Raw genomic sequence first — 27,948 nt, forward strand, 5'->3', positions numbered from 1 at the left:
TCAACTCTAGGATCTCAAGGGGTCTTTATGGAGAATAGGGGGTCCTCACTATGTAGCCTAGGCTGGCCTCAAACTCCTGGACTCAGGGATCTTCTAGCCTCAGCCTCTGGAACAGCTGTGACTACTAGATGCTCTCAGTGGTATTCACAAAGAAAGCATTGCTTCTTGGCAAGAGGCTCAGTGTAGTCGTCAAAAAGGCACTGTGGACAGCAGTCACAACAGACTGTCACAAACACATATACTTCAGGTAATGTGCAACAAACAAGAATGGGATGTTTAAATGGAGAGCCAGTTCCTGAAGGTCAGAGTCTCGTCACAATGGATGAGGTGGACATATCCACTTCCCCAGTTTTAGTACCTCAACCCCTAACAGGAGCTGAGCTGGGAAGACCTGACCTGACCTATCCAGCCAGCTGGTAAGCCTGGGCCGTGCTGACCCTTGACAGCTTTACTGACACCTGGCAGCAGCAGATAAAGGAGCGGGAAGTGCTGAGTTGGAGCAGAGAAGGGACAGAACAGCCCCCGAGTCTCCCTGACACATCCCCACAGAGCTGGGACTCAGCGGGGCATGTTCTCACCCCAGCACAGTCTCCGTCCTTCAGTCCCTTCACTGCTGACAAATGCTGGATCGGGCTCAAACAGTGAGTTTCGTTAGTGGTAAGTGGCAACAGCTTAGATTTGATTGCAGTATGCTTGTAATTTCCTGGTTTGGGTACGATTTTAAAGGTATTGGTTTGTTAACCATTTAGTAGATGAACAATTCGGTAGAGGCTGTGAAGAAGTCATTACAGATACTCCTGGAGAGAAGAGAAAAGGATTCGTGTTACTCTGCTGTGAGAAAACCACCCACACCAGCCTTAGAACATAAGTCTGGGGCTGAGACTCTCACAAATACTTTCTTTCTTAAGAGACTCCAAACTCATAATAGAAAAAAGAGCTATGTGTCCCTAAGAAGCCACAGTACAGTTTCAATGGAAAATGAAGAATTATGCCTTTCCTAATAATAACAGTGAGACAGGTGGGGGCAGACTGCACTGTCCAAAACCAAGAGGTAAGAGCAGAGATGTGTGTCATCCTGGCACTGTAGTAGGAGGCATGAAATCTAAAAACTGACAATTTATTTCTAAAGTTCCAGGACAGCGATGAGCCAATGCAGCCTGTAAGCTGTGTGGTGCTGTAGCGGCCTCCATGTGAAGGCCCATGGTGTCTCTTAATTTTAACCCACCTTGATATTTCTCCACCTTTTAAAACCCTGAGCAGGGGACAGAAGATGGTTAAGAGCACTTGTTGCTCTTACTGAAGACTAGGGTTCAGTTCCCAGTAACTCCAGTTCCAGGGGATCTGACACCCTCTTCTGGTCTCTGTGGGTACCAGGAACGTATGTGGTACATATGCAGGGAAAGCAATCATACATATAAAACAAAAATACATAAATCTAAATAACCCAGAGCAGTCATAACACTTTCTGTAGCTTACAAGCTTTGTTGGAACTTTCCTTTGTAGCCTTTATTCTAAATTCACTCTAATTCCAGGAAATTAATAAAACATCTGACAATGTAAGGAAACCATGAGGTGCAAAGAAGCCAATTTGACAAATGTCTGTAATTATAACAGGCTCCTCAATGAGTAGGTGGAGGCAAGTAACGGTCTATTTCAAAAGACCTGACACAAAGTGCCAAGAAAGCAAGTGACATGTGCCACTGACCCTGACCCGCCCATCCCACGGCATGTCACAATCACTGTGTTTTTTTCAAACTAAGCTCATTTTGCTTCAGGATACAGGTCAGATGTACATGCTCAGAGCTTACTGAGCATGTACAAAAACATCCAAAAGAAAAAAAAAGCCTTCAAAAATGTTTTCAGAATGTTTTTAAAGACCCAAATGAACAACACAATCTACATTCTGAATCACTGTTTAAAGTAAAATGTGATTTGACACACAGAGGATAAAAGGTCGGGGAAGAGAATAAAGAGTCAGCAAAGGCCCAAACCAGATCTTTACCTGACCCTACACTGGTTAAAAAAGAAATGAGTGAATGTACTGGCCAATAGCAATACCGCACACTGGTTAAAAAAGAAATGTGTGAATGTACTGGCCAATAGCAATACCGCACACTGGTTAAAAAAGAAATGAATGAATGTACTGGCCAATAGCAATACTGCACACTGGTTAAAAAAGAAATGAGTGAATGTACTGGCCAATAGCAATACTGCACACTGGTTAAAAAAGAAATGAGTGAATGTACTGGCCAATAGCAATACTGCACACTGGTTAAAAAAGAAATGAATGAATGTACTGGCCAATAGCAATACTGCACACTGGTTAAAAAAGAAATGAGTGAATGTACTGGCCAATAGCAATACTGCACACTGGTTAAAAAAGAAATGAATGAATGTACTGGCCAATAGCAATACTGCACACTGGTTAAAAAAGAAATGAGTGAATGCACTGGCCAATAGCAATACCGCACACTGGTTAAAAAAGAAATGAATGAATGCACTGGCCAATAGCAATACTGCACACTGGTTAAAAAAGAAATGAGTGAATGTACTGGCCAATAGCAATACTGCACACTGGTTAAAAAAGAAATGAGTGAATGCACTGGCCAATAGCAATGAGATGGGAGAAGCTTAAGGCAGCCTGGGAAACGGCAAACTCCGCCACACTTTGTCAAACAAAAGCTCAGGAGAGGCCTTGCCAAAATCTCCATTCAATAACCAATCCGAGGATCAAGCCATGGGCCCTCATTCCCACCAAAGACCTGGCTAAGGAAGACCTGTCGGCCAAACCCTTGTGTGGGCCTTCTTGGGGACAAGGCAAGCCTGGTCCTCCATGTCACCCTAGAGGTTGAGAAAGTCTACCCCAACCAAAAATACGCACACTAGGCTAAGGGACCAATGTCAGATAAAAAAGGCTACTGACCAGAGACCCAAGCCTACCTCCAACCACGTCTCCAGCCTCAGAAAGATGAAAAAGAGGAAAAACCCTGCCACCGTCAATTCCTAAGCTGTAAGGTTTTATTTTTAATTAAAATGAAACAACTGAGACTTTTAAAAACTATTCTCAAGTTATGAAATAAAAAGTCTAAATGGTGACTGTGGACTGGAATTGCCTGGTACATCCTCCTGAACTGACAGAGGGAACAGCAAGGTTCAACATGTGGCCACTCACTTTTAGAAAGGACGCAGATTTCACCAGACCCAGCCTAGATGTTACTCCTATACATTTCTCCCAGATTATCAGTACCCCTCCCCGTCCCTTTCAAACGATGCCTAAACTGAATTTTAACATTGATTAGCTCCGGGTCAAAGGACAATATATGTAAGTAAAACATCCTTTGTCAGCAATCCTACACCTTCAGCTGTAGAAACAGCTAAAACCAAACGGAACCCAACCTGGCCCACCTCACACACAGAAAGAAAACAGGAAGCTCCTACCTCACTCTCAACAGACAGCTGAGATCTGATTATCAGTGTTTACTGGACCAGCGCAGTCTGTCAACTATCAGAGAAGCCAACAGGGCATTCCCCCTCGGCAGACCTTGGCATTTCTGAGAAAACCCAAATGATTTCAGATGCAGCTGTTATCACAGGTCCACCAGCGAGGTGCTAGTGAGATGAACATCTTTTCACTTTTAACCAGGACACGTGACACATAAACATGGCGTTTCCACTAAGTGCTTGCTTCTCACCTTCTCCTCCACACCCGTTCTTCACAGACACGGTCACACACCTCCTTGGTTAGCTGTCTGAGGAAACCCTTCCCCATCCCCTCTTGACACTCATTCCCACAGACTCCCTCCTTCATCCCAGAGATGTACACACCACCCAGAGAAGGCTATCACAGGGCCTTTTTGCAAGCCCACCTCTATGATGACCTGTGGCCCAAGACAGCCTTTCTCTGGCAATCCACTTTGGAGGAAAAATATGCCTAATAAAAATTCTACCCCTTGCCTATTTCTTTCTACTACTTAACACCATGACGACCTCATGCACATTCCAGAACAAAGTGAACCTGAACAGTGAAGACAGATATCCAAAGGAGCAGAGGGCTAAATGGCTCAGGAGCCTTCTAGCAAGCTCTACAGTATTTTAGGTTCTTAAAAAAGTTGGCAAACTCCTATAATAATTTTGACTTTGTAGGTCATTCAGCCTTGGTCAGAACTACTGAACTTTGACACTGCAGTGAAAAGCAGCTAAGACAGTAAGTAAACAACTTGTTTACAAAAACAAGTAGCTGGCCATCAGGCTGGGACTTTAGAAGCTGATGGGGTGTCTGGACAGATGGACTCATGTAGCTACAGCAGCCCCCCGACAGAAGGAAGGGCCAGAGGACTGGTACCTCAGGAGGGACGGACACTCACCTTGACTAATATAGCTGCAGCCAGGGCCAAGACTGAGAACATCAGCAACAGCTCTCCTCTGCTGAGATGTTTCAGCAGGAAGAACTTCGCCCAACCGAGCTTGGACTGGCTGTTGGGAGGGTACCTGAGCTTGTTAGCACTTTCTCCCTTTAGCCCTTTTAATAAACAGGGGCGCTGATGAGAAAAGGTATCAAAACTGTATTTTCCATGATAAGCCCCCATTCCACTGGCACCTGAAATAAATGGAACAGATAAAACAAATTTCATTGTAGGTGTTTCCCATTCAACTGACTGAGAAAGTATGTTCTGCTTGGGGTGTAGACACCCAACTTATTTGCTTTTCTTCTCAAAAGTCCTTTCCCAACTTGGCCGCCCAGCACAGTCATCCACCCTCTCAGACAGGGTGCTTTCTATGAACAGGGTCAGGATCTGCAGCCCTTCTAGGGTTGTGTTGGCCTTTATGCCAATGTGTGCTAAGCGTTTCAATGAGTTCTTTGGGACACTCCAACCCCAGCCCTGTAGTGGTCTGTACCTCCAACTCAGTGTCCAGACAGGAAAAAGGAGTTTACAGAACTAGATGATCTGCCTAAGGTCACATGGCTGTTAAAGGAGGAACCTAAAATGTGAACCCAGATTACTATGATGCTAAATGTGTGTGCTTTTCCTATCCATCCACATGGCCTTATTTATCCATGGCTCCTCTCACTTGCTTTCTCTAAGTCCTTGAAGAACAACCAAGAACAGGGTAACAAGGTTATACAGCCAGGTAAGAATAAGTAAGTAAAAATTTCTGCCTTCCTGGAAGCCACACTGTGGTGATACATTGTGTACCCTAATAAACTTGCCTGAGGGTCAGAGGACAGACTGCGAACTGCTCAGGACAATTTCAAGATGGCTAGCCGAGATAATCCAGCTTCACAGACTACTCAAGCAAGAATTTGAGACAAGCCCTGTACTTTGCCATTACGCTGAGACTGGACAACAAATGATACAGCTACCTCTCTTAGGACTTGACAATTAACCCACAATTTTTCTTTTCAGGATCCCCTAAAGATGCCTTCCCCCCCACCACCCCAGACAGCAGGAAGCAATTTTAAGAACATGATGCCCACATTCCCAAGAGGTGGGATGGGTGGCTTTTGGTCTTTCAATGGGTTATGGATAATTGTCATTGTTTAGGATGGTTGGTTACAACTTGTTATTGTCAACAGTCAGGAAAAAGGCTAAACAAAGGAGATTAGATTTAGGGTTCTTGTTTGAAAGAAAAGAAAAAAAAAAGAGGATATAGATATAAGATAAAAAGTAGCTATTCAATGTACTCTGAAAAGAGGATATAGATAAAATAAAAGGTAGATTATTGAATCTACTCTGAAGAAAATATAGAAATGATGGATAAAGGGTAGATTATTGAATCTACTCTGAAAGAAAAAAAAGGGGAGGATATAGATATGATAAGATAAAAAGGTAGTTTATGCTGGGTGGCGGTGGCGCACACCTTTTATCCCAGCACTTGAGAGGCAGAGCCAGGCGGATCTCTGTGAGTTTGAGGCCAGCCTGGTCTACAGAGTGAGATCCAGGACAGGTACCAAAACTACACAGAGAAACCCTGTCTCAAAAAAGCAAAAAAAAAAAAAAAAAGAGAGAGATTATTGAATCTACTTTTAGAAAGCAACTACTAGTTGTAAATATTTTACATTGGATTTTTGTATATTGTATACAAATTATATATGTTGATACAAATTTGAGATTGATTTTGTTAGAAAATACTGTACATGTTTCTAATCTCGTTCAAGGTATTGTACCTATACAGCTCATTTAACAATGTAATGCAAATTGCTAGTCCCTGAAAATTATTACCAACTAATTAGGACACAAAGAAATGCAAGTTAGTATTTAGTCACCTATTACAATCAAGCTTGTAGTCATATTAGGTATGTTTTCAAGGTCAAACAAATATATTTTAGATAGACAGGTCATCTTCAAACACTATAGAGAGCTACAGAATATGACATTTAAGATGTTTTAATAACAGATTCTTTTTTATGAAAATGAGAAGTATCTGCTTCTGGCAGCACCAATATACTTCAGAGAAGATGATGGGCATCAAAGAAACTCCATATGGAGTTTACTGTCTTTGTGGCAAAAGTTAGCCACTGCGCAAGAAAGTGCCCTTGCCTCAACTGCTGACAGTAAACTGTCCAAAACGGACAAGTAGGACACAAAAGAAAGGACTGCTGAACTTTACAAGGTATGACAGCCCTTTAGAAAATCCCATTTCACCAATAAGTCTGTCAGATATGCTAGGCCTGTAGGCTGAAGATGGATGCCCCAACATTGCAGAGGAACCTTGGGTGACTGTCCAGGCAGCCAGCTGTTTCTGTCATTTCTCACATTTTTTGGAAGTCACTTGTTTGCACTTCCTGCTTACTCAGTTAGTATTATTTCCTTCTCAGGTCTCTGAGGGACTTGAAAACTAGATAGTTATAGTTTTCCTTGTTAACAAATTCAGAAAAGAAACTCACTAAAGAGGTGTAAAGTGAATAAGTTTGAAAGACATCAAAAGATAGTTTTTGGTTGGTAATACAAGTGAGGATAGAACATGAATTAGGTATAACATTTTGGGCTCATCAAAATAGGATAAATAATGGAGTATTTTCTCTGAATCTGTCAAATGTTAATAGACTGGACATTATTAATGTAATTCTTGACTGTATATATTGTATATACTTATTGTACTTATTATATATAGTTTTTCTTAGTTATAATCTTCTTTTATTATTTTAGACAAAAAAGGGGAAATGTGGTGATATATTGTGTACCCTAATAAACTTGCCTGAGGATCAGAGGACAGAGCCTGCCACTAGATTTGACATAGAGGTTAGGCAGTGGTGGCACACACCTTTAATCCCAGCACTTGAGATCTCATGCCTTTGCTTGGGAACACACATGCCTTTAATCCCAAGAGTAATATGACAGGGCAGAGGAAACAGGAACTCACTCTCTTGAGGCTGAGGATTTTGTAGTAGAGTTAAGAACCAGTGGCTGGCTGCTCTGCTTCTCTGACCTTTCAGCTTGCACCCTGATATCTGGCTCTGGGTTTTTTATTAAAAGACCATCTAATCCAAACAACACCACACCTGCACACTTCACAACGCATATAACAGACTGGCAGGTGGCAATGGCATGTATGACACAATGACAGAGGCAGAATGACTGGAAGCCAGGGGACAGTAGGCTGGGGCCAGGCCACAGCTGACTTAACTGTTTTGATGGAGGGGGTCATTTCAGAAGGCAAGACTGATTCATTGGAAAGATAATGAAACCAGAGAGAAAGCCGGAGGACACTGAGGGGGAGAGAAGAGGGGCCAGCTAAAGCTGTGACCATAGTAGAAAGGACCAGACTTTGTCCGTGATGCTTCCCCAAGAACAAAATGCCTTTTGCCCATCCTCTAGAGAACAGGGGACTCTCACTCTCCTCAAATCAAGCAACACACAAAGAAAGGCTGCCCCTCCCCACAGAGGTGCAGGCAGCACTGACTACCCCTCAACACCACCTTGAGTAGAAAATGAAGGGATATCAGGAAATACTCTGTTTCTGGCATTCAAACCTTTCTTTCCTATACCTCATTTAAAAAGAGAGATTGTACTAATTAACTTGAAACCTGATTCTTGGTCCTTAAGCCTCCCGAATATGGTAGCATAAGTAAGGAGAGTAACTAAGTGAAGACCACCACTACAGCTGTGGTCAGTGCTAATGAGGACAAAGAGAGTGATTTACTGGAGATGGCACTGGGCAGGGAATCAGGAAACTACTGCTAGCTAGCTGGGTGGCTGGAGGGGTTCTCAGAGGAGGACAAGTTCACAGTGACCTGCAGAAGAAAACAGCACCCAACTTTCAACAGCTCATACAAGAAATCCAGGAATCATGCTTCTGGCACATTTCTATTCAGAAGGTCACTGCGGTGATTTGGGGGCTATGAGAATGACCTCCATAGGCTCCTACATCTGAATATTTGGTCCCCAGTTGGTGGAACTATTTGGGTAGGATTAAAGGGCACGGCCTTGTGGGAATGTGTGTACCAATGGGGTAGGCTTTGAAGTTTCAAAAGCCCACTCCAGGTCGAGTCTGAGTCTCTTTGCAACTTGGGGATCAGATAAACACTCTCAGCTACTGCTCCAGCACCCTGCCTGCTTGCCTGCCTCCATGCTCCCTGCCACAATGATGATGGACTAACCTCTGAAACTGTAAGCGAGTCCCTAATTAAATGCTTCTCTTTTAAGTTGTCTTGGGCATGGTGTCTCATCATGCAATAGAATAGTAACTAAGAAAGTCTCACTTACCCACACCTCCAAAGGGCAAAGAATTGACAGTGAAGTGCATGATGACATCATTGCCTGTGACTCCACCACTGGACGTCTCATCAATCACCCGTTTGATGAGCTGAGGAATAGACCAAAGGCACCCAGGTCAGAGCTAATGTCCTGTCACTCCCGTGTCTTGGAGTGTACTCACTGTGGGCTCTAAGGACATGCATCCGGGCTTGGTGTCCTGGTGTAAGTTTTTAAGTTTGGGGAGACACAAATTCATGCCAAAAATCACTAAAAAATATTGTATAAAGTTATCTTCAGGCTATGTGTACATTGCCTCATGAAACACAGAAGATGCTTAAACTTGGGTCCCATCTCCAAGATAGCTCATTTATAGGCAAATATTTATAGGCAAATATTCCAAAAATCTAAAACAATTTCGCAGTCAAGCTGGGTGGTAGGTAGCACATACTTGAATCTCTGCATTTGAGAGGCTGGAGCAGGAGGAGCATGAGTTTAAGGCCAACCTAGGGTATATTAAATATTAAAATATTAAACACTTCTGGTCCCCAGCACATCAGTCTGTAGATAAAGAGGGGTGGCCCTGAACCTTTGGGCCTGTTTCCTTGATCACCATCAAGATCTACACTCCGAAATAGTACCAACAAGAGACAGTTTAGAAATTATTACTTCTCTCAAGCTGGTACTGACCAGACGCTTCTGCCCTGCTCAATAGCTTTTACAGTACCAGGAGGTGCTACACAGGCTATTAGAGGGAGGGGTGGAGGGAGTGTTAGGATTCTGCCACCACACCAGCTGTATGACCACACATGTGCAGTTCAGGAGCTAAGTAAGGGGTCTTGTGACTTATGTCATCAGTGCATGCTCTGTAAGCCTACCTGCGCATGTTCACGGAAATCCTTAAAAAGCCAGACACAGACTCCTCCCCCATCTCTGTTCTGTTCTCTCTTCCCCCATTACCTCTGTCTCTGTCTCTGTCTCTGTTCTCTGCATGTGCTTCTTCCCCAGCCTCCCTCTCCCCCCCCCCCCCCGGCTGGGTTTTGCAGTGGCTCTGGGTTTTGCAGTGGCTCGTGCCTCATGACCTTTCCACACAGTAACCAGTGCCACTTATCATTTTTAAAACAACATTGGTGCTGTAACTTGACAGGCTCTCTTGCTCTGCATCTGGGACCTTGTACTGAGGTTTATTGGACCTGCGACTGTTTGCTCCACTTTTCATTTGCCCAGCCGCCGGGACCGCTACACACAACACACTGGCTGCCAAGGTTGGTGAGTTTCCCCTTTCTGATCCCTTGCCATTTCCCACAACTGTAGCCTGAGATATATTTCTCACATCGGACTCCCAGGGGGGTCCTCAGCTGTGTACCATGACACATTCTCTCTTGACAAAGTATTGAATGCTGTCTGGACTCCCCGGGAGTCCTCCAGTATGCCCAGCCCTTGCCCCTTCCATGATGGCAGTTCGGGTAACTTGTGCTCATGCCAGTCCACAGACTGTCTATCCTGGGGATGCCCGGGATAGGAGCCTGGGATCCCGTTTGTTATTTTAATTTTTTATTTATTTTTTTCTCTCGGCTGCAGTCATAGGACATGGAGGCTTCCTCCTCATGGTTCCACTCCTCCTCTGACAAACACCTTAAATATCCCCAGATACCAGTAAATTTGGCCATGCAACGGCTTCTTGAACCCTGATATTTCACGGGAATTATCTAACTTCTGCCAGTGAACGGGCAAATGAAAAGAGTTACCTTATCCCCACGCTTTTACCTCAGCTCTAAACCCTCCCTTTCTGATTCTCTCTCTCCTGCCCACCTGCATTCCTGAACCTGAGTAATCTCTGACTCTAAAGAACTTTATCTTTTCTGTTCTCCAGTACCAGGCAGGCGGCTAAGCATGGTTAGGTCTGAAGCAGGCTTGGATGCATTATGACAGGACCCACATTGGGATCATAATCCGATGGCTCTCTAACCAGAGATCAGTTTACAGCCTGCCTCCTGGTGGGTCTTCCTAAAGCTGTCCTCAAACCACCAACCTACCAAAAAAAAAAAAAAAAAAATTCAAGACACGGAATAAAATCCATCTCTTGTTTCCCAGAGCTTCCCAACATCAAGGCTAAACTTTAGCATCTGAAGAGCAAGGCTCCTGACCCCATAGGTGGAAGTTTCAGCTGTAGCATTTAAGGTGTGCCATAGGAGAGGTGAAAAAGCCTGTGAACAGAATTGCCAAATACTGGCACATGCCATCTGAGCAGCTGCATAAGGGCTTCCAGGTCCCTGTTTTAAATGTGTGCTAGAGGAGGCCACACAGGCTAGTGCGTGCCTGCCCCTCCTCAGGCCACCAATTGAGTCTTGTTCAAAGTGTCACCTAGAGAGAGAACTGCTCAGCTGACTTCCCCCAGGCACCTTGTGGCATGGGGACAAACAAAGACCTCTAGCAGACCTCCTAGGCTAGGCCACGGCTCGCAGGGATTCCAGAATGCAGCATGGGGTGATTCATTTCCTTCCTGTTGGACACCGAGCCACTCACTCAGGCCTGAGGGAGTTTTGGGGTCCCACTTCTCCTTCTTGTTTCCCTATTGCTGGGGTAGGGGGACAGCCTTCCCACCTCAGCAGACTTAATTGTACTTTCAGAGTTACTTAATGAGAAGAGATTTTCCAACTAAGGTAGGAGTTTTTATTTCATTTGCTCCCTCCATGTGCCTCACTCCAGACCGGTCAGCAGGGCTTCCCATGCACAGAGACACAGACAGGGCCCTGCTCTCTGCCTTGTCTCCAATTCCAGAAGAAGGAGGTCTCACCCCACAAGCTTTTCCCTTCCTGGTTCCCTCTTCTAATTTACTACTCAGCTAATTGTTACAGGATCACCAGAGAGCCAGAGTCCAAGGACCATCAGATATATCTAGGTGGTAAGAAACACCCCCAGACCTAAAAGTGTCTGGGCTCTGCAAAAACAGACTTTAATATAACAATCCATTACTGCTAAATGCTCTCAACAACTGATCATCTGTCTCTCCTGGATGCTAAACTAATAAAGGAAACAGGTGCCTTAAAATAATCTGTCTCTGATAAAGCTTATCTCAGGTAAAAATTAAAAACATGTTCCAATCTCTCTTTCTCTCTCATTAACACTAACCAATAGAAGCAGAGTACTAAACACTACAATGGTCACTAGCCCAAGACTTTAATTTTCTCATGGCTGCTTCTTAACATCTTCAAAATTTTTCTGAGCTCCAGAAAATCCACCTGGACAGGTCAGCGAGCTCTGGAACCGGCTTGAACCCACCTGGATAGCACCTTGTCAGACAATTTCCAAGGCAGCAGACAACAGCTCACCATCCCAGGACCCCTGTCTACCTCAGAAGCCCCCCCTCCCCCCCAAGTCAACTGTTGCTCATCGAGTCAGCTGGAAGCAGTTTTTCCGGGAAAAACGACAACCCTATTCCTGTTCACCCGCTTTTTTTATAATAAGCAAAAAGTCGGGAATGTTAGGACTCTGCCGCCACTCCAGCTGCATGACCACACATGTGCAGTTCAGCAGCTAAGCAAGGGGTCTTGCGTCTTGAGTCAGCAGTGCATGCTCGTGATTACATGCGCATGGCATGGTCACACACTCAGCACATGCGTGGTGTAGCTCTATAAGTCCACCTGCGCATGTTCACGGAAATCCTTAAAAAGCCAGACACAGACTCCTCCCTCCTCTCTGTTCTGTTCTCTCTTCCCCCCATTACCTCTGTCTCTCTCTCTCTCTCTCTCTCTCTGTTCTCTGCACGTGCTTCTTCCCCAGGCCTGGTTCTTTTGTCCCACCCCCCAATAAAGCTTTGATACTGGGTTTTGTCGTGGCTCGTGCCTCATGACCTTTCCACACGGTAACCAGCACTGCTTATCATTTTTAAAACAACAGGGAGTCTACCCAGATGTGAACCTGTGAACTGCAGTAATGACCACAAGACATGCCTGTGGGTGCAAGAGTGGCAGGAATGTTAAGGGGGTAACGAACCATTTTTGGCTTGGAGTTAATTTCCAATTCCATAGGAGGAAACATGCCTGGCATTATAAATCTGACCAAGAATTCATGGCTGGGGAGCTCAGAGGCCCTAATGATGAACCCACTACTAGTATTTTGCTAAGTGGACTTAGTGTTAAACTACCCTAATTTTTTTGCATTTCTATACTAATCTATAGATTAGTACACTTCTCAGACCTCATTAGAGAGGTTTCTTTGTGCAGTGGATAGCAGTTATCATGGAAACTCTCCACTGGTCAAAGTGAAGTGTAAGTGTCTATGCAGTGCTCAGCCTCAAATGGGACATTTATATCACACTCCTCCCCTCAGGGGTTGAGGATTATCAAGGAAGGAGTGAAAAGACTGTAAGAGTCAGAAGATGGGGAGGAGCAAAACAGTCTTTCAGAAAAGACCACTACACTCCTGACTCACAACAGCTGTGGGTGACCACATACAGTCAAGCAGGTCAACACTCCAGCATAGAAGGGAGAGGGACTCATGAGCCCCTACCCCATAGCTGAAGAGATATTGACAGTTCATAGATGGCTATGGGGAGGGACAGTCAGTTTTCTTTACAGGTATGCCCAATATCTCAACCATACTCTAGTTGATGACTCCATACCTGCTGTAAGCTGCAAAAATATGAAGTAGGATTTCAGCTGATGATGACAAGCTAATACCTGGAAGAAGCCAAGGGCCTTTCCACAGGTCAGGCTGAGGCTCAAGGAGTCTTGGTGATATTGGCTTCCGATTATTAGCCGTTTCCTGCTATGAATTTCTCGTGTGCTACTGTAGCTTTTCCATCATTCACTCGGCACCATTTCCCCTCTACTAAAGAAATATTTAGATAACCTTTTGTGCAGTAACACAGCCAGGATCCCTAATTTCAGGCCTTTCTGTCATTATCATCACTAGCAACATTGGGCCAGGACCATATCCAGATGGATGAAAAGTATTCTATCAGAGATACCTCTGTTCTCTCTAAGAACAGACTTAAGCATCCAGACTATTTGTTTGAGAAGGCCTGGCGGATGTGCTAATTAAGCTTAACTTTCTCCCTTTCCAAAGTCTTATCTCTAGTTTTAGATCTACCTTTAACTATTAGCTCAGAACTAAAGGGTTTCTACTTACAGGTACATCAAGCTGACTCAGGCTGCCCAGCCACCGAGTGCACTCCCAGGCTCTGCCTGCCAGAAAGCAGTAGCCAAAATAGCTTGGATAGATAAGGGGCCAAAGGAAAATAAGGCAGTTTTATTTTCACTCATCACTGATAGACTCCTAGTGCTTTAACTAACCACTTCTAAGAATATAGTTGAGCACATAAAACGCCCTTTTGCTCAGATATTAACCAAATTTAGCCCTCAGTTGATTCTATTCCCCATTAGTCAGTTCCCTTTTGGGCTGCAGATAATGGCTGGCAATTACTGCTCTTTTGTGTGGATCTTATTGCCACTCCTTTTGACCCTGAGGGAATTCAAGCCTGGTGACCTTGCTTTAACCAGAGCATTGCTATTGCATGGGTATATAACTGTAAACCTCAGAGAATTGGGAGGATGAGAAGAAGAGAAAAGAGAATGGAAGAACTAGATGGATAAGAACTGGAGAGGAATGAACTGAGATGGGGAAGAACTAGATTGAAGGGCTAGAAGAGAGGACTAGAGGAACGAGATGGAAGATGAGGAAGAGCCAGATGGGGAAGAACAAGATGAGGAAGAAGAAGATGGGAGAAGAGCTAAGATGGGAAAGAACTAGATGGATGAGAACCTAGATGGGGCAGAACTAAGATGAGAGAATTAAGATAGAACTTAGAATAATGTAGAGAAAAATCAGGCAACAAAGGAGCTAGGCATGAGAACAGAACTGAAGTTGTGTAGACAGAATTTTATCTCAGAGGAATAAAGGAGATGTACAAAGAGCTCTGTGTACCTAGATTCTTTTCCCAAAAATAATATGCATCGTTCTCAGCTTCTCTTCTGGGCCCCTGGGAAAAAGATTATTAAGGCTGGACCATAATAATTTTTGAGACATACCCATTAGTAAACAGGCAAATTAGAGTTAGGGAGTCAATGTGATCAAAATACATTGTACACATGCATGAAATTCTCAAAGAGTAAATAAAAATAGTATATTAAAATTATTATTTCTCAGCTGGGTGGTGGTAGCACACACCTTTAATCCCAGCACACGGGAGGCAGAGGCAGGTGGATCTCTGAGTTTGAGGCCAACCTGGTCTACCGAGTGAGTTTTAGCACAGCCAGGGCGACACAGAGAAACTCTGTCTTGAAAAACAAAAAAATAAAAACAACAACAAAAGAATTTCTCAATCCCTGATCTAAATTATACCATACGATTAACAGGTATGAAATGCAAAAGATGTTAGAATTATCCTATTTTTGAAGAAATAAAGAGCTAGTTGGCCTAAGATCAAAAAAGCCTCAATAATACTGAACTAATAAACACCACTTCACTTAGGTACTAATAAGCCTTGAGAATTCATGGTGGATGTCAAATGGGACTACAGTGACCACAGGGGGGCGCTCTCCACCCAGCTGCATGCTGCTAGCAGACCTTAGTGAACCATGCACACTTATCTCATTTCAAGTACCTGTAGCCATGAGAACTTCACTAGCACTGCAGACTCCTGAAGCCACCACGTGACTACAGCACCTTATCATCGGAAACTGCACACAGCACCTGGCCAGTGAACTTCTCACACTGACTGGTCCCTTCTTCCCCTTTCTCATTTTCATTTTTCCAGAAGGATCCTGAACCTACAAGTCCATGTGGAAGCCATCATCTGGCTAAGAGCAGCAGGTCACCTAGTGACATGAATGACAGAGCACGCAGGAAGAGGCAGAGCTAGTTGCCCAGTGATACCCCAAACCCAAGTTCTCATGACCATAGGATGTGCCAGCGTCTTTGACCTTCCCAGCCCCATCTGAGTGACTATGAAGGCCATCTGAGTCACAGGGGCAGGCTCTATGGATCCATGTCACAAAAAGCACTACATGCTAGTGATGTAAGTTTTCTAATTATTCAGGAGGTGTTTGTTATTCAAAAGTCCTGTGACATTCCCCGCTGTGGATTCAGCTCTAACTCCAGGGAGTAAGGGAAAGGGTGCAGTGATAATCCAAGGCTCCATTACCTAAGACAGCAAGCTATGAATAGTCAGTCAACTTTGATATATAAATAAACAATCTATGTTTTATAGCAACAGGGAAATCTGGCTCTTCGGAGTGAATTATTCTCTATAAAGCTTACCTTATTGTTATGAGAAAATATGTAGAGCGCCAGAGGCTTTTCACGATCATTAATGAAATTAATGGCTTCATCTACATTTTTCACAGACACTATTGGAAGAATTGGTCCAAAAATTTCTTCTTGCATCACCTTGGAATTAGGATCAACATCAGTAAGTATGGTTGGGGCTAAAAAATAAAATAAAGTAACATGAATGGTCAAGTTGAAGACTTCTCTTTAAAACCCTCATCTTCTCTTCATTTCCGTGAGTCAACCACCCACCAGGCACACCTATTGGTTTGTCCTCTCACAGTGTGCCAGACCTAGCTTGGTTCACAGGAACCTCCACCACCCCCCAACCCAACAAAATCTGCTTCCAAATCCACTGTTGAGCTCAGGGAGAAGTCCTAAAAAGACCAAGCTAATCTCGACAGTTCTTCCTTCATTTTTTCTTTGACTGACCTAGAAACAGGTCACACTGCCACCAAAGAGATGGGAAGAGCAGCAAGATGAAAGAATTGGGTTTTTTGTTTTGTTTTTTTGATGGTATTAACAATCACTGAACCATCCAACCCAGGAGAATCTCTATGAATTTCTAATTATTTGTATCCTTTTAAGTTTTTTTAACAGATGATAAGAAAAGATAAGTAAATTAATTTGGAGGCAGTTTCTTTGCCTACCAAATGTACTTGTATTTCTTCCATCATCTTACAGGTTATTTTTGAAAATTTTATTTAAATATCAAAGTAAGAGCCAGTGACATGGTTCAGCAGGTAAAGATACTCACTACTAAGCCCAATAACCTTATTTCAACCCCTAGAGTCCTCAAAGAAGGAAATACTTTGTTGTGGAGTATTATTTTAAGGTGTGTTACTTTTGTTATGTTGCATTTGTTTAACTCTGTGAAGCTGTGTTACTGTGCCTGTCTAAAACACCTGATGGCCTAATAAAGAGCTGAACGGCCAATAGCAAGGCGGGAGAAAGGATAGACAGGCCTGGCAGGCAGAGAGAATATATAGAAGGAGAAATCTGGGAGGAGAGAAGAAAGATCCAGACAAGGAGGAGGACCCAGAGGCCAGTCACTCGGCTACACAGCCAGACACGGAGTAAGATAAGATTTACAGAAGTAAGAGAATGGGAAAAGCCCAAAGGCAAAAGGTAGACAGGATAATTTAAAGATAAAAAAAGCTGGAAAGAAATAAGTAAGGCCGAATATTTATAAGTAAGAATAAGCCTCCGTGTGTGACTTATTTGGGAGCTGGATTGCAAGTCTTTTGATTAATGATTGATGTGGGTGGGCCCAGCACACAGGGAGGTTGTGCCACATTGGGCGGGAGGTCCTAGGATGGATAAGAAAGCAGGCCGAGCAAGCCATGAGGAGTAAGTCAGTGAGCGCTGGTCCTCCATAACCTCTGCTTAGTTTTTACCTCCAGGTTCCTGCCTTGCCTTCTCTTGGTGATGGAGTAGGACGACCCAAGAGCTGTAAGATGAAATAAACCCTTTCCTCTTCAAGTGGCTTTTGGTGACAACATTTTAGCTCAGCAGTAGAAAAGTACTAAGATAGAAACTGGTACTATGATCATGGATCTTGCAGTGGCAGACCTGGAGTTTGGGCTGGAAAAGCCATTGAATGCTCAAAGCTTAACGAGCTGTTGTGTGAACTTGGAAATAGATGCTGAGAGCTGTGGAGTGGAGCCAGCCTAATCCTGAGACGGGCTGTGTTGTGCTGTGGATGGCAGAGCTGCAGAGGTGGAGCTGGCTAAGGCCTTTGGGGCCCAGATCGTGTGTGGGTCCCGGACACTGAACTTTACACTGTGGGACTTTGGTTATAACTGTGCCCTGGTTCTTCCCTCCTGGAGTAGAAAGTATGCAATTTATTTTGATTTTACAGAAACCCACAGCTGAGAGACCTTGGATTGTTGGAGAAACTTTGCCATTTTAGAAAGACTTGAGTTTTAAAGAAACTCTGGATATCTAATGAGACTGAACTTAATTATTTGAATTTTTAAAGACCATGGACTGTGATATTAATGAGATCTTAGAAATGAACCAGGAGGGAAACATTATGGCTTAATAAATTGTGTGTGTGTGTGTGTGTGTGTGTGTGTGTGTGTGTGTGTGTGTGCCAAACTAACAAGCGGTCAACAATGTTAGTCTTGTGTCACTTAACATAAGCTAGAGTCATTTGGGAAAAGGGAACTGCCAAGTGAGAAAATGCCCCTACCACACTGACCCTCGGGCAAGCCTGTGGAGCATTTCTTGATTAATGATTGGTGTTGGGAGGGCTCAGACTACTCTAGGTGGTGCCAACCCCAGGCAGTTGTGTAAGAAAGCAGGCTGAGCAAGCCATGGGGAACAGGTCAGTAAGCAGCACCCCTCCATGGCCTCTGCTTCAGTTCCTGCCTTGAGTTCCTGCTCTGACTTCCCTCAGTGATGGAGTGTGAGCTGAGAGTTGTAAGATGAAATAAACCCCTTCCTTCTCGAGTGGCTTTTAGTCATGGTGCTTTATCACAGCCACAGAAAATTAAGATACTACGGTACCTGTATGCATATGTACATACACACACACACACACATAAAATAAATAGAATTTTAAGAATAGAATTTACCTATGTAGCGTGTGGCCTCATCAGTCTCCCCGCCAAAAGCTATTTTCTGTCCTTCAAGCAGACTTTGTAACCTCTTAAAGTGACGAAGATTGATGATCCTTTCATAATCAGGAGACTCTTTTATATTTTCCCCATAAAAGTCCTATTAAAAACAACAGGAGTTATTCAATTGCCACAAAACTCATACTTCAATTTCTTTAATAAGTTCAAAGTGTACTGGTGTATAAAAGTTGACCTGGTTTATGATGTCACAGACTCCAACACCCACTCTTCAAATAACTTAGTAATAGTACAGTACTAATAACTTTGAGTTCTTAGACAAGTCAAGAATTAACAAATACGGTAGACACACAGACACCCTCACACACACACTCTCACACTCACACACTCACACACCTTCTGCCTATACTTTTCTTCAGGTGCCTACAGATCTCAGAGTCTCCTCATAGCCCTTTCTGAAAGAAGATGTCAGGGAAGAGGTCATTAGTTCAAATGTCAGCTGGCCTCTCCCAGAAGGAAGTTGGGCAGTTGCTGCAGAAACTCTTTGGTCTTTGAATCCTACCTTTTTACTCTCATCTAGCCTTTACCACAGAGGTGTGCTGGCCTTCACTCTATTTTGTTGTTCTGTCTCCTCTGGACTGGTACTTCCACCAGTCACTGATAACAGTAAAGCTACTCTATGTATAAAGATATGGCCTTATTAACTTTCCAAAGGAAAACAACATCAAGAAGGATAACCAATATTTATCATGTAAATAAGCACATAACATGTACTTGCTGGGAAGCTTGACAGCCCTGTGAGAACTAATGTTGAATCACAAAAAGTCTTATCCACTAACCTACCAAGATGAACTCAAAGGTCTGGGCAGCAGAAATCACCCAGGCAGCCTGTTGAAATGAATGTTCTGTCCAAGTCCAAGGCCACCAAACACAGCCAGGTTTTCTGGCCAATTGAATCACAGAATAACAAGCTGGGGGTAGGGACCACACCATATCAATTACAATCTTTGAAGATAAGGCCTAGACTTACTTTTAAATGGCTCCCTAATTATTCCAGCATGTTATTTGAGAACTCTGACATCATAGCACAAACTCCTTAAAGGTAGGAAGAGGGGCCATTGATCCTCTGGATTTTATTATCATATTCAATAAAGCACAGCTCTATTCCCAACTAGTTCAGTCTCACAGCGACCCTGACCCTCTCTTCCACTCACATCTCCTGGCTCTAGACAACTTTCATGCTCTCCTTTCCTGGCTCCTCAGCCTTCATCACTAATTCTACTCTCACCTGCCCTCTCTCCACTTCCTGGTATACAGTTGTCGTTCTCTCTTCATAAACTCTTCATACACTTCGGTATTCTCCATCCTTTCTGGTGCTCAATTAACAAAAAGTTATCTCAGAAAGGTGGCTTACTAGTCTTCGTACCACTGAACTCAGTACCCCTGGTCAAACACTCACTAACAATGAAAATCCCACATCTCCTTCATGCCTTAGCTTATTACCGGACACAGTCCTGATTAGTTCCTTTATGTACCCTAAAAGATGGATAACCCTCTCCAGCAGCAGTTCTCACCCTGTGGGTCACAACCCCTTCACAAGGGTAAATCAGACAGTCTGCATATCAGAGATTTACATTACAATTCATGGCAGTAGCAAAATCACAGTTATGAAGTAGCATGAAAATAATTTTTTTAGTTGGGTGTCACCACAACACAAGGAACCATACTAAAGGGTCACAGCATTAGGAAGGTTGAGAATCACTGCTCTACAGGGTGCACTTTAAGTAGGTCTTTACTTCACTCCTTCAAACTACGGGCCATCTAGCCCTCTACATACATGACAACTGATAACCTTCTTCAGCAAGAACCAATACGGCAAGGGCTCTCTTCAAGTGATTTGGAAGCACTCTCTCAAAACCACAGAAAACATTTTTGACTTTTAAGTATATGCCTCGACAAAACAACTACATAATTTAAATGGACCTGCCTTGTTCCCACAGATGCACAGTATTTTAATCAGCCAGTAAGTTAATTCAGTCACATATGTTCTGGAATTGTCTGGGTTGGGGGTAAAAGTGAACAGAGATGCTGTCTGAAAGTACTTTATTGGACTTTCATCAGTGGGATCAGAATTGCGGAATACAGACCTTCACCGTTTCCTTAACCTTCTGCACTATCTGATCCTGGAGGGAGGCTTCGCAGAGGATGTAGTCTGGAGCAATACAAGTCTGACCACAATTCATGTACTTTCCCCAGGTTATGCGTCTGGGGAGAAAAAAACAAAACAAAACCACAGAATACCTTTATAATTCCGTCACCTTTCCATGGTTATCTTGTTTGTTTCCCAACGTCTCCGGCACTTTACATACTGCTGTGACAAGGCTTCTAGCAACAGCAACTAAGGAAGAGGGGACTCTGGCTCACACTGAAGGTACAGTGGCATCACAGCGGGGGGAGGTTGACACGGCTGATCACATGGCACCCCCAGACAGAGAGGAGAGAGCACCAACACTTAGGCTCAGTTTGACTCTTTTTTTTTTTTTCACCCAGAACTCCAGGGTCAGGGCGGGTCTTCCCACTTCACTTAACCTAATCTAGACAGTCCCTCCCGGACATGTCTAGAGATTTGTTTTCATGGTGAGTCTAAATGCCATCAAGTTGACAACCAACAAGTGTGGCCTTGCATATTTAGTTAGTAATTATTAAAAACAAAATTAAAAAAAAAAAAAAACCTCTGAGCTGTAGATCATCTTTTTACAACTTAGAATGCATTTTCAGATTTCTTTCTGATTTGGTGTGTGTGTGTGTGTGTGTGTGTGTGTGTGTGTAGGCCAAAAGACAACATTTTAGGAGTTGGTTCTCTCCTTCTACCTTGCTGAGGTGGGGTCTCTCTTTTGCTTCTGCTGTGTGCTCGCTGTATACTCGAGGCCTCCCGTCAACTCAGAATCTGGCTTTTTTTGTTTGTTTGTTTTTGGAGACAGGACTTCACTGTGTAACCTTGGCTGTCCTGGAACTCACTCTGTAGACCAGGTTGGCCTCAAACTCACAGAGAACCACCTGCCTCTGCTTCCTGAGTACTGGGATCAAAGGCGTGTACCACAACCTCCCAGCTAGAATCTGACTATTTAAAAACATGGGTTCCTGGTATCAAACTCAAATTGTCAGGTTTGTACATCAAGTACTTTTACCACTGAACCATCCCACCAGCCTTTAGGACGCATTTTCAATTGAGGTAAAATATTCTACATAGCAAGAAAATTCTCAGAGTCAGCCTGGCAAACAGTACCTAACAAGCTATGAAGACACAGCGTGCAGAGAAAGGGAACAGCCTCCCAACACTCCTTCCTTCCTTATCCAGCCAAAGTCATTCTGGATGACGAGCACACGGCTCAGACTACGGCTCTCCAGGCTGTAGTACTGCTGACAGGCTGTGTTGTGTGGGTACAGAGAGGGCACAGCCAGTGTCCTCTACCATGCTCCTCCATGTGGACCCTTCCCCTTCCTATGTACAAAGCCCACAACCTCAGCATTCCCTGCTGGTCTCTTTTTTCTGGAAGTTACGCTCAATTTAAAGAGGCCAAGCAGCAACCCTGACCCAACTCCCCACCTCCTCAGCACCACAGCTCTGAGGGGGAGAAAAAACCATGGCACCCAGAGCACAGAGGCGTTCACTTCCTAGTAGTCAAACTAACTTAGTAAAGAGATGCTGAACTCTTCTTTTCTGGTTCCCAGCTACCAAATGCTATTAAAAATATCTGTCACACTGTTTTATCAACAAAGGATCTCAGCTAAGAAGTGAACATAATACCCTTTCAACTGAGAATTTTTAATTAATACACACAACCCTTTGGATTATCTATTTCATCAACCAGCAGGACATTAGAATTTCTTGCTACAGGCTCAGGGAGTAGCTTAATGTGGAGCACAGGCTTACCATAATTGATCCTAACACTGGGGGGATGGGGGGGGGGGGAAATCAACCCTGGGCAAAATTTCTTGCCAGATTTATCCATAAGAATATTTCCAAACTTCCTAAGGAAAACTCCATGCTAGCAGGACCTATGTGTGGCTCCCTATTCCAGCAGTGGCATCAGAAGACAGTTTGAGAGGCTCCAGGTGCTCTTGGGCACATCAACCACTGAAGTCTGAACCCTGAAGCCGTAAGTCATGAGGTTCAAGTGTAAAGGAAAAGGAGCCATTAGCAAAAACTTGCACCTGCTGGGAAAAACCTCAGGAAGCCAAAGCCAGCCTCACCGGCAAGCGACGTCCAGGTCACAGTCTCGGTCAATGTAACACGGGCTTTTCCCCCCGAGTTCCAGGGTCACAGGGGTCAGGTGTTTGGCAGCAGCTTCCATGACAATTTTTCCAACCGCCGTGTTTCCTGTGTAGAGAATGTGATCAAAGCGCTGCTTCAGGAGCTCTGTGGTCTCGGCAACACCGCCATTAACTACCGCATACAGGTCCTCGAAGAAAGAGAAGCAGAGTCTTCCATTGTCAAATTAATCTTATTGCCTCACATCAGCAATTCTTCAACATAAATCAGTAAAACCAAAAGATCAGGATCATCTCCCTCAAGGGACAGATCAGGGAGGTGACCCAAGACAGACGGGGGACAAAGGATCTGCTGCTGACCAGGAACCGTCAACCTACACAAGACTCAGGGTCTGATATTTTCTACACAAGTTTGGCAATGAGAGCACAAATGAGTGAAGAGCTGGACTCAACACGGGAAGTGGGTAAGACGAGGGGAGGGTACTGTGAGGGATTTTTGTTACTGTTTTGTTTTGCACATTGCTGGGGATCCAACCCAGAGCCTTGTACACACAGGTCAGCGCTCTACCTCCTGAGCTATACCTCCATCCCTGCAGCTACATGTCTTAATCCCAATGTCCTCTCTCTACACAATACAAAGTACAGTAGGGCTAAGCCCAAGGTATATAAGTCCATATCTGCCCAATGAACAGAACACAGGGCATCGTAGCCAAGGGTACGATGAAGTGGATCTGGATTGAATCTAGGTTCTGCCTCTCACTAGCATCTGTGCCTTTAGGAAATCTCTGAACTTGCTACTGGGAAAAGTCACATAAGGGCTGTACAATACCAGCACATGCACTATGCTACCATTAGGTAGCTGCTCAGAGAGAAAATACTTTGAATAATAACCACAAGGGCAAAAAGTAATGACTAAGAACAAATGCCAAGGAAAATAGGAGGAGATTTTTGCAAGCGTCTAAGCCATACGATGAATAAGCTGGCTTGTCAACCTCCAGTCCTCATTTGATTGTTCGCTCTTTAGATTTTAGAAGGCTAATTAGTTCTTATTCACTTTATAGTTCAACTGCCTAATGGACTTGAAAATTTTCTGTGCTTTAATCCACAGGTAAATTAACCCACCAGCTAACTGAAGCAGGTACATTATTATCCTCTCCATTTGGATAGTCAACTATTAAAGAATTTACATCTGGGTGAGGGGCAAATCGAGACCTTAATCCTCTATCTTCTGGTTCCAAGTCCTACTCAATCCATGCTACCTTGCCATCTTCCATTTAGTCCTGCTAGACTGGATAACCACCAAATTGCTCTGTGAGTAATTTGGTGGTAAGACAATAAAGAGAACAAAATTATTCTAAGAGCTAGAATTGGTCTCAGGGACACCACAAATTAATAAACACAATACAAATCGGGTGTTTTAAAGTTGCTTTTTGATGAAAGCTAAATAGATAATCTCCCTGCAAAACTGCACGTGAAACTCAGCAGTCACAAAGCCATCAACTTCCTCTCTAGAGGTCACGAGAACTTCTGAATGTGATCCCCTACCCAAAAGCTGGGGTATCACTTTCCCTCATCAGGAAGATGCTCTCCGTGTCTGCACGCTAACTCAGAGTGCTAGCTCAGGAAGGCCTTTCTTCCAGGCCACAGACATGCCTTTGAAAGGCAGAGTACTCATGCAATAACACATATGATGATCTGTTAGGGAAAAAAAGACAGTGACAAAAACATGCTAGCCTCTCATAACTAGTTCACTAAATGGATGATGTCTGAAAGTGTATCCTCGGCAGTGCCAAATGGTAGAAAAAGAGACACGTATAAAGCCACAGGCCTAAACACACTGTGCAACTACAGTTACTGGGTCCTTCCACAGTGTACTTTGGAACCTTGCTTCCTTTATTAAACCAACTGTTGGAGACTTAAGGAAACCACACCCGTCTGCAGCCAGCAAAGACATCACTGGCAGAAGAGTCAAATCTGTGTTTCCCACCACAAACAGATGCGTTGAAGATGGCCGGAAGTATTCTTACCTGGTCTAAATATTGAGGGAGGAGTTCAGCTAAGATCTTGGCTGTGTTCTCACTTAGTTCTGAAGGCTTAACAATCACAGCATTTCCTAAATAAAGCAAAGAGCAGAACAACATCAGCCAATCTGTGAGCAACTTGAATAGCTACCAAAATGACACTCGTGTATTGTACAGGCTAAGTTTCACTTATCCCTGCAGCTCTTAAGTCTGCCCTACCTCATATCACATGTCCTCTTTCCTTTCACATTTTCCTTCCCAAGCGCTAACCCGTTAGCTCTCGGTATCTCCAGGTTACTAACAACAGGCTCTCCCAGCTTTTCCCACTCCCCAGATTGCTATCTCTTCCTGCAGTTCTACCATGGTTTTCTCTCTCTGCCCTAGAATCACTGAGCAAACAGGCTATGTCAACATAAGCTGTTGACATCGTATCAATCTGTTGAGATTTGCTGTACATTTGAGCTAGCATTACACATAATACCTTTATTTGAATAAAGAAACTGGTCAGATGAAATTAAGTGGTTTGTTTTCTAAAGGCAGAGCCAGCAACTAAAATTACATTAGAATATGGATGCTTGGGCTGGAGAGATGGCTCAGCAGTTAAGAGCACTGGCTGCTCTTCCAGGGGACCCAGGTTCAATTCCCAGACCCACATGGCAGCTTACAACTGTCTATAACTCCAGTTCCAGGGGATCCGACACCTTCATACCAATGCACATAAAATAAATTTAAATAAATTATTTTTTAAAAAAAGAATATGGACGCCTGACTCTAAGATCTTGGGACTACTGACTCAGATGCCTCTGACTCTCATGGATTCATCTCCTAGGTACTTCAGCATTCATAAATACAAGTACACATGTGAATTCTCAATAAACTGGTGTCAGCCAAGGAAAACCGGCAAAGTACATGTATTTAAATAGACACTTAACTCCCAGCCGACATGACACAGTACGACCCTCTACACAGGAATAAAGACATCAGCTGGCACCAGACCTGCAGCAATGGCTCCCAGCAGTGGCTGCATGATAAGGACGAAAGGGTAGTTCCAAGCTCCGATAATCAGTACGACCCCCAGAGGCTCTGGCTGAACGTAGGCCTCATCCAGCAGGGTAAGCAGGTTCTTCTTAGCTGGCTTAGCAGAAGCCAATTCAGAAAGATTTGCCAGCATAAAATCAATCTCCCCAAGGATGGTAATGACTTCATGACTGTATGCGTTGAGTTCACTCTGGAAAAGAAAAATCAGTTCATCTTACTGTCTACTGGGCTTAGGACAATGGTTCTCAACCTGTGGGCCACGACCCCACAGGGTTCATATATCAGATAACCGGCATACCAGGTATTTACATTTATGATTCATAACAGTAGCAAAATTACTGTTGCAAAGTAGCAATGAAACCATTTTATGGTTAGGGTCACCACAACACGAGGAACTGTATTAAAGGGTGGCAGCATTAGGAAGGTTGAGAACCACTGGCTTAGGATGTGACAAGGTTCAGACCAAGTATATCTGCAGTGACAACTGGTGTTATTAGACAGCCCTCCCCTCAGTTTTCTATCAGATTTTTTTTACCTCCAAATTCTCAATAAGACACACCCTGGATACTCTTGCTGGCTCTTCCTCTCTAAGATAGTCAATGTGTCTGAATTCTTCTCTACTGATCCAAGCCTTTTAAAATTAGGGTTGAACATGTTCAGCAACAGTTCCCTGATTAGTAACAGCCTGCCTCGGTCACAGTTTAGATACCGTGGCAATTTTGCTTTTGAGCTGTATCTTTAGGACACTGGTTCATAACCACAGTCACATTTTATCTATATATGTTCTATTTTACAGCCTGGTTTAAAATTCTGGACTTACTGTCTTTCTTCAGTAACCCTATGTATGTACAAACATACACAAAGTATCTGATGCTAGCAGAATAAGGTTTTAACAGTCATTATCCTATCTTTGTTTACTATCACAGCCCATCTTCACCAAAAGTACCCTGAAGGAAGGTTTGTAGCTACTACTATCATTACTACTAAAACTACTGTTACCACGTTTTGAAATAGTCTTTGACTGGGGAAGGAAGGATTGCAAATCTGAAAATAAAGGTCTTACTATGCCTGGGATACAGATAGAAAGTAAAAAGAAATAACAATATTACTAGAGAGTACCGGAGAATATAGTTCTATCTCAAACACTACTCAAAACCTTGGTATTCAAAGCTTGCTTCTGAAGAGGTCATATGATATCACCTGGGACATCATTAGAAATCTCAGACACTGTCTCAGATGGACTTAAGATTTTTATTTTAACAGGTCTCCAGAGGGATTGTCAGTGTACTAGAGTTTAAGCAACACATATGTAATGATACACAACGTCATGAAGGAAAATATGAGTGTTGAAGATTACTTAGAAAAAATAACAACACTGTCTACAATTAGAACCCACTTTTTAAAAGTTAAGAAATAAGACAGGGAATGAAATATCTGAAATCTACCAAACGGACAAACCACTGACACCCAGAATATCCAGGGAGTTGAGGGCACATTGTAAGAAAAGAGACTACAAATGCAATAGAAATGTCCTATAAACAGCATTCGCGGAAGAAAAGCTGCGAGCACCCGTAAATGCAAATAAAACGGTCTGGGCTCTAAGCAGGGTTGGAGTCCGGAGTAACTTTACTTCCTCTTTACTACTGGATAAACAACCTGCTACAGCGTAGGAAAAAGGGGACGCGCCGGGTCCCTCCCACCTCCCATGCTCACCTTGCTCAGGTCCGCCGCGATGGCCGCCAAGATGTCCTTCTCGCGCTCCTGCACCATCCTCCGCAGGGCCTCGAGCTGCTGCCGTCGGAAGCGGAGCGGCCGCGATCGGCCGGACCGGAACGCCTGCCGAAGCCGCTGGACCTGATGCTCCATGGCCGGGCCTGAGGAGAACGCGGAGTGAGGCAGGTGCGGCCGCACAGTCCTGGCGACGCACTGCTCGGGCTGACGCCGCCGCTGACTGCCACCTTCGGCTCACCCTCCCTACTCGCCCACCGGCCTAGACCAGGCCTCCATGTAAGCCAAACCCGCCGTCTCCGCGGCTAATGACGCGATGCGCGCCCATTGGTCGGGCTGCTGCAC

General features: G+C 43.9%; 1 protein-coding gene across 1 annotated transcript; it reads right to left on the reverse strand.

Moving 5' to 3' along the window:
- Positions 1 to 2,791: 2,791 nt before the first annotated feature.
- Positions 2,792 to 27,948, reverse strand: Aldh3a2 (aldehyde dehydrogenase 3 family member A2). Its single transcript, XM_059270840.1, has 10 exons — positions 27,589 to 27,948; positions 25,834 to 26,065; positions 24,844 to 24,929; positions 22,799 to 23,007; positions 20,692 to 20,809; positions 18,545 to 18,686; positions 15,957 to 16,123; positions 8,706 to 8,805; positions 4,365 to 4,597; positions 2,792 to 3,551 (listed from the first exon to the last, which is right to left on the reverse strand). Exons 1-10 carry the CDS (start codon positions 27,739 to 27,741, stop codon positions 3,471 to 3,473), a joined length of 1,521 nt encoding a protein of 506 aa, XP_059126823.1. The 5' UTR covers positions 27,742 to 27,948; the 3' UTR covers positions 2,792 to 3,470.

Source organism: Peromyscus eremicus, chromosome 8a (genome assembly GCF_949786415.1).
Source record: "Peromyscus eremicus chromosome 8a, PerEre_H2_v1, whole genome shotgun sequence".
Classification (NCBI taxonomy): domain Eukaryota; kingdom Metazoa; phylum Chordata; class Mammalia; order Rodentia; family Cricetidae; genus Peromyscus; species Peromyscus eremicus.

Excerpts from the sequence above, each read along its gene's own strand:
- Aldh3a2 (XM_059270840.1), bottom strand. The coding sequence starts at position 27,741 with ATGGAGCATCAGGTCCAGCGGCTTCGGCAGGCGTTCCGGTCCGGCCGA. Across the intron at positions 16,124-18,544 it reads TGAGGCCACACGCTACATAG|CCCCAACCATACTTACTGAT; the intron begins GTAAATTCTATT and ends TTTATTTTTTAG. Across the intron at positions 8,806-15,956 it reads TATTTTCTCATAACAATAAG|CTCATCAAACGGGTGATTGA; the intron begins GTAAGCTTTATA and ends TCTATTCCTCAG.